This window comes from Echiichthys vipera (assembly GCF_963691815.1).
Source record: "Echiichthys vipera genome assembly, chromosome: 14".
In the NCBI taxonomy this organism is placed as follows: domain Eukaryota; kingdom Metazoa; phylum Chordata; class Actinopteri; order Perciformes; family Trachinidae; genus Echiichthys; species Echiichthys vipera.
Window position 1 is genome coordinate 125,001 of NC_139839.1, and position 7,500 is coordinate 132,500.

A 7,500-nucleotide genomic window follows, 5' to 3' on the forward strand; every position below is an offset into this window, starting at 1 on the left:
CCTGACCCCTGACCCTGACCTCTGACCCTGACCCTGACCCTCTGACCCTGATCCCTGACCCCTGACCCCTGACCCTCTGACCCTGATCCCTGACCCCTGACCCTCTGACCCTGACCCCTGACCCTCTGACCCTGACATTGACCCTGACCCTGACCCCTGACCCCTGACTCCTGACCCCCAACCCTAACCCCTGACCTTGATCCTGACCCTGATCCTGACCCCTGACTCCTGACCCCTGACCCCTGACCTTGACCCCTGACCCTGACCCCTGACCTTGACCCTGACCCTGAGGAACTCCAGTTATCAGAGTTAAACCAACGCTGTGTCTCTTTCTCTGACAGACACAACGTTTTATGGGCGACGTTGGACGGACAAATTATGTCTCTGTGGAAGAAACGCACCGTAAGACTCCTACCTGTCTGTCTGTCTGCCTGTCTGTCTGTCTGCCTGTCTGTCTGTCTGTCTGCCTGTCTGCCTGTCTGTCTGTCTGCCTGTCTGCCTGTCTGCCTGCCTGCCTGCCTGTCTGTCTGTCTGCCTGTCTGTCTGTCTGTCTGTCTGCCTGTCTCCCTGCCTGCCTGCCTGTCTGTCTGTCTGCCTGTCTGTCTGTCTGTCTGTCTGCCTGTCTGTCTGCCTGTCTGTCTGTCTGTCTGTCTGTCTGTCTGTCTGCCTGTCTGTCTGTCTGTCTGTCTGCCTGTCTCCCTGCCTGCCTGCCTGTCTGTCTCCCTGCCTGCCTGCCTGTCTGTCTGCCTGCCTGCCTGCCTGTCTGTCTGTCTGTCTGTGTGTCTGTCTGTCTGCCTGCCTGTCTGTCTGTTTGTCTGTCTGCCTGCCTGTCTGCCTGTCTGTCTCTCTGCCTGTCTGTCTCTCAGTGACGTGTCTGTGTCCTCAGGACCGGTTCAGCGAGGTCCTGTTTCATGTCTCCAGCATCACCAACGTGAAGAAACAGGACAAGAGAAGATTTTCTGTTTATTTCAGGAAGAAACATTATGACTTCATGGCCCACAGCGACGGTAAGACCCGACTGGACCCGACTGGACCCGACTGGACCCTGCTGGACCTGACTGGACCCGGCTGGACCCGACTGGACCCGACTGGACCCGACTGGACCCTGCTGGACCCTGCTGGACTCTGCTGGACCCGACTGGGCCAGACTGGACCCGACTGGACCCGGCTGGACTCTACTGGACCCGACTGGACCCGACTGGACTCTACTGGACCCGACTGGACCCGACTGGACCCGACTGGACCCGACTGGACCCTGCTGGACTCTACTGGACTCTACTGGACCCGACTGGACCCGACTGGACCCGACTGGACTCTGCTGGACTCTACTGGACCCGACTGGACCCTGCTGGACCCGACTGGACTCTGCTGGACCCGACTGGACCCGACTGGACCCGACTGGACTCTACTGGACCCGACTGGACCCTGCTGGACCCGACTGGACTCTGCTGGACCCGACTGGACCCGACTGGACTCTGCTGGACCCGACTGGACCCGACTGGACCCGACTGGACTCTACTGGACCCGACTGGACCCGACTGGACTCTGCTGGACTCTACTTGACTCTAACCCTTGTGGACCCTGATCTGGACCCTGATCTGGACCCTGATCTGGTCCCTGATCTGGTCCCTGATCTGGTCCTGATCTGGTCCCTGATCTGGACCCTGATCTGGTCCCTGATCTGGACCCTGATCTGGTCCCTGATCTGGTCCCTGATCTGGACCCTGATCTGGTCCTGATCTGGTCCCTGATCTGGTCCTGATCTGGTCCTGATCTGGTCCCTGATCTGGACCCTGATCTGGTCCTGATCTGGTCCCTGATCTGGTCCTGATCTGGTCCTGATCTGGTCCTGATCTGGTCCTGATCTGGTCCCTGATCTGGTCCCTGATCTGGTCCTGATCTGGACCCTGATCTGGTCCCTGATCTGGTCCTGATCTGGTCCTGATCTGGTCCTGATCTGGTCCCTGATCTGGTCCTGATCTGGTCCTGATCTGGTCCTGATCTGGACCCTGATCTGGTCCTGATCTGGTCCCTGATCTGGTCCCTGATCTGGACCCTGATCTGGTCCTGATCTGGTCCTGATCTGGTCCCTGATCTGGTCCTGATCTGGACCCTGATCTGGTCCTGATCTGGTCCCTGATCTGGTCCTGATCTGGTCCTGATCTGGACCCTGATCTGGTCCTGATCTGGTCCTGATCTGGTCCCTGATCTGGTCCTGATCTGGACCCTGATCTGGTCCTGATCTGGTCCCTGATCTGGTCCTGATCTGGTCCTGATCTGGACCCTGATCTGGTCCTGATCTGGTCCCTGATCTGGTCCCTGATCTGGTCCTGATCTGGTCCTGATCTGGACCCTGATCTGGACCCTGATCTGGTCCTGATCTGGTCCTGACCTGGTCCTGACCTGGTCCTGATCTGGTCCTGACCTGGTCCTGATCTGGACCCTGATCTGGACCCTGATCTGGACCCTGATCTGGTCCTGACCTGGTCCTGATCTGGTCCTGACCTGGACCCTGATCTGGTCCTGATCTGGTCCCTGATCTGGTCCTGATCTGGACCCTGATCCGGTCCTGATCTGGTCCTGATCTGGACCCTGATCTGGTCCTGATCTGGTCCTGATCTGGACCCTGATCTGGACCCTGATCTGGTCCCTGATCTGGTCCTGATCTGGACCCTGATCTTGTCCCTGATCTGGACCTGATCTGGTCCTGATCTGGTCCTGATCTGGTCCTGATCTGGTCCTGATCTGGACCCTGATCTGGTCCTGATCTTGACCCTGATCTGGTCCTGATCTGGACCCTGATCTGGTCCCTGATCTGGTCCTGATCTGGTCCTGATCTGGACCCTGATCTGGTCCCTGATCTGGTCCTGATCTGGTCCTGATCTGGACCCTGATCTGGTCCTGATCTGGTCCCTGATCTGGTCCTGATCTGGTCCCTGATCTGGTCCTGACCTGGTCCTGACCTGGTCCTGATCTGGACCCTGACCTGGTCCCTGACCTGGTCCTGACCTGGTCCTGATCTGGACCCTGATCTGGTCCCTGATCTGGTCCTGATCTGGACCCTGATCTGGTCCCTGATCTGGTCCCTGATCTGGTCCTGATCTGTCCCTGATCTGGTCCTGATCTGGTCCTGATCTGGACCCTGACCTGGTCCTGACCTGGTCCTGATCCGGTCCTGACCTGGTCCTGACCTGGTCCTGACCTGGTCCTGATCTGGTCCTGATCTGGTCCTGATCTGGTCCTGATCTGGACCCTGATCTGGTCCTGATCTGGTCCCTGATCTGGTCCTGATCTGGTCCTGATCTGGTCCCTGATCTGGTCCTGATCTGGTCCCTGATCTGATCCTGACCTGGTCCTGACCTGGTCCTGATCTGGACCCTGACCTGGTCCCTGACCTGGTCCTGACCTGGTCCTGATCTGGACCCTGATCTGGTCCCTGATCTGGTCCTGATCTGGACCCTGATCTGGTCCCTGATCTGGTCCCTGATCTGGTCCTGATCTGTCCCTGATCTGGTCCTGACCTGGTCCTGATCTGGACCCTGACCTGGTCCTGATCTGGTCCTGATCTGGACCCTGATCTGGTCCCTGATCTGGTCCTGATCTGGACCCTGATCTGGTCCTGATCTGGTCCTGACCTGGTCCTGATCTGGACCCTGATCTGGTCCCTGATCTGGTCCTGATCTGGACCCTGATCTGGTCCTGATCTGGTCCTGATCTGGTCCTGATCTGGACCCTGATCTGGTCCTGATCTGGACCCTGATCTGGTCCTGATCTGGTCCTGATCTGGTCCTGATCTGGACCCTGACCTGGTCCTGATCTGGTCCCTCTCTCTCAGAGGTCCAGGACGGTTGGGTCACGTCTCTGCTGGCGTCTCGGGGTCAGCCTAGCCCCGCCCCCCCAGAGCTCCACGGACCAATGACGCTGAAGGAGCCCCGGAGCCGAGCGTACGGAGCCGTGTGGGGGCACGACCTCTGGATGTACCCCAGCAGAGAGGGCTTCCAGCTGGGCATCGCCTCCTTCTGCGTCCCCCTGAACCTGGCTGCTGTGAAGCCCACGGGCAAGCACTCGTTCAGCCTCATCACGCCCTTCAAGAGCTTCAGGTGCCCGTCTGTCTGACCACCCGTCTGTCTCTCTGTCTGACACCTGTCTGTCTGTCTGATCACCTGTCTGTCTGTCTGACCACCTGTCTGTCTGTCTGACACCTGTCTGTCTGACACCTGTCTGTCTGACACCTGTCTGTCTGACACCTGTCTGTCTGTCTGCAGCCTGTCTGTCTGTCTGTCTGATCACCTGTCTGTCTGTCTGTCTGTCTGACACCTGTCTGTCTGTCTGTCTGTCTGATCACCTGTCTGTCTGTCTGTCTGTCTGTCTGTCTGACACCTGTCTGTCTGTCTGTCTGTCTGTCTGTCTGACACCTGTCTGTCTGTCTGTCTGTCTGACCTCCTGTCTGTCTGTCTGACACCTGTCTGTCTGCAGCCTGTCTGTCTGCAGCCTGTCTGTGGACTCGTCCAGGGACCTGTCTGTCTGTCTGTCTGACACCTGTCTGTCTGTCTGACACCTGTCTGTCTGACACCTGTCTGTCTGTCTGACACCTGTCTGTCTGCAGCCTGTCTGTGGACTCGTCCAGGGACCTGTCTGTCTGGCTGGACCGTCTGTCCGCGTCCATCCGCAGCGCTCTGTCCTGCAGCCAGGTGGCGCTGCGTCTGTGGGAAAACCCCGACAACAAAGTGTGCGGAGACTGTGGCGCCGCCAGCCCCGAGTGGGCGTCCGTCAACCTGCTGCTGGTCGTCTGCCAGGCCTGCGCAGGTACCAGCTAATGGGGCTAACGAGGCTAACGGTGCTAACGAGCTGACGAGGTTAACGGGGCTAACAGGGCTAACGAGGCTAGCGAGCTAACGGGGCTACTGAGGCTAACGGAGCTAACGGGGCTAATGAGCTAACGAGACTAACGGGGCTAATGAGTCTAACGGGGCTAATGAGCTAACGGGGTTAACGAGGCTAATGGGGCTAACGTTAGCATCATGTCTCAGTTTGAGTCCGAGTCTTATATGATTCTTTAACACGTTTAAAACATTTTAAACATGAATAAAAAGCATGAGAAGAAAGATTTTTTAATATAAAAAACCTTAAAAAGATTCAGACACAGAAACTCTTTTTCATCTTTGATCAAAAACTAAAGAAACAAACATGAATATGAACATTAATATGATTTAATGCTGAGTCAGAGGAAACTGTGACTGGAGCTCTTTAATAAACAAATATTAATAATAATAATAATAATAATAATTTAAACTAAAGATGATTCAAACTCACGGGAGTGAACATGAGGCACAGTGGGTCCTCAGAGTCACGGCCGTCCTGAAGACGCCTGATTAAAAATCCGTCTTTATGAAAAATCAGTTTTCATCAGAAACACGTGAAAAACTTTTATGAATTATTATTTTTAATGTTTGAGGAAAGAATTCTTCTTTATTTACACACGAAACTCTGAAAGTTCAGCGTTAATGTTGATATCTGGACTTTGGTATGAGACCTGCACCTGGACCTGGTCCTGGACCTGCTCCTGGTCCTGCTCCTGGTCCTGCTCCTGGACCTGGTCCTGGACCTGCTCCTGGACCTGGTCCTGCTCCTGGACCTGGTCCTGGACCTGCTCCTGGACCTGCTCCTGGACCTGGTCCTGGACCTGCTCCTGGACCTGGTCCTGCTCCTGGACCTGCTCCTGGACCTGGTCCTGGACCTGCTCCTGGACCTGGTTTTTGCAGGTTTTTGTCGGCACGGGTCACATATTATTTCTGTGGGCGGAGCCAAACCTGCTGCAGCCAATCAGACATGAGCTGCTCCTGTAAAGCTCAACCATTGGTCAGTGAGTAACAGCTGACTCATGTGTCACAGCTGCTCGTCTGTGCAGCGTCGTCACAACGTCAAATACGTCGATACGCAGACGACACACGACTCTTTGTGTCTGTTCAGAGAAGAACAGCTGATCCAGGAGCAGCTGATGCACCGTGAGAGGAGCTGGTGTCTTATGTGCTAATGCTAACGCTAATGCTAACGCTAATGCTAACGCTAATGCTAATGGTGCTAGCATATCTGAATGCTAACCTTTTCTGTTCTCAGGTCATCATCGAGCTCTGGGAAGCAACCGCTCGAAGGTTCGCAGCCTGAAGATGGACAACAAGGTCTGGACCGAACCACTCATACAGGTGAGGGGGGACCGAACCACTCATACAGGTGAGGGGGGGACTGAACCATTCATACAGGTGAGGGGGGAGTGAACCACTCATACAGGTGAGGGGGGGGCTGAACCACTCATACAGGTGGGGGGGGACTGAACCATTCATACAGGTGAGGGGGGACTGAACCACTCATACAGGTGAGGGGGGAGTGAACCACTCATACAGGTGAGGGGGGAGTGAACCACTCATACAGGTGAGGGGGGGGCTGAACCACTCATACAGGTGAGGGGGGACTGAACCATTCATACAGGTGAGGGGGGACCGAACCACTCATACAGGTGAGGGGGGACTGAACCACTCATACAGGTGAGGGGGGACTGAACCACTCATGCAGGTGAGGGGGGACTGAACCACTCATACAGGTGAGGGGGGACTGAACCACTCGTACAGGTGAGGGGGGACTGAACCACTCATACAGGTGAGGGGGGACCCAACCACTCATACAGGTGAGGGGGGACCCAACCACTCATACAGGTGAGGGGGGACTGAACCACTCATACAGGTGAGGGGGGACTGAACCACTCATACAGGTGAGGGGGGACTGAACCACTCATACAGGTGAGGGGGGACTGAACCACTCATACAGGTGAGGGGGGACTGAACCACTCATACAGGTGAGGGGGGACTGAACCACTCATACAGGTGAGGGGGGACTGAACCACTCGTACAGGTGAGGGGGGACTGAACCACTCATACAGGTGAGGGGGGACCGAACCACTCATACAGGTGAGGGGGGACCGAACCACTCATACAGCTGAGGGGGACTGAACCACTCATACAGGTGAGGGGGGACCGAACCACTCATACAGCTGAGGGGGACTGAACCACTCATACAGGTGAGGGGGGACCGAACCACTCATACAGGTGAGGGGGGGGCTGAACCACTCATACAGGTGGGGGGGGACTGAACCATTCATACAGGTGAGGGGGGGACCGAACCACTCATACAGGTGAGGGGGGAGTGAACCACTCATACAGGTGAGGGGGACTGAACCACTCATACAGGTGAGGGGGGACTGAACCATTCATACAGGTGAGGGGGGACCGAACCACTCATACAGGTGAGGGGGGACTGAACCACTCATACAGGTGAGGGGGGACTGAACCACTCATGCAGGTGAGGGGGGACTGAACCACTCATACAGGTGAGGGGGGACTGAACCACTCGTACAGGTGAGGGGGGACTGAACCACTCATACAGGTGAGGGGGGACCCAACCACTCATACAGGTGAGGGGGGACCCAACCACTCATACAGGTGAGGG

The 7,500-nt window shown here is 56.3% G+C and overlaps 1 protein-coding gene across 2 annotated transcripts in view; it reads left to right on the top strand.

The window, feature by feature from the left end:
• The window catches only part of LOC310956706 (arf-GAP with Rho-GAP domain, ANK repeat and PH domain-containing protein 1), a 26,029-nt gene that overhangs the window by 5,700 nt on the left and 12,829 nt on the right, over window positions 1-7,500 (top strand). For both annotated transcript variants that reach the window (XR_014593494.1, XM_083927042.1), the window contains exons 9-13: window positions 342-402; window positions 887-1,007; window positions 3,836-4,100; window positions 4,607-4,806; window positions 6,118-6,203. Coding sequence is in view for 1 of the 2 variants with exons in the window: in XM_083927042.1 (XP_083783168.1) it covers window positions 342-402; window positions 887-1,007; window positions 3,836-4,100; window positions 4,607-4,806; window positions 6,118-6,203 (733 nt within the window). In the remaining variant the exon portion in view is untranslated. The remainder of the gene's footprint in view (window positions 1-341; window positions 403-886; window positions 1,008-3,835; window positions 4,101-4,606; window positions 4,807-6,117; window positions 6,204-7,500) is intronic.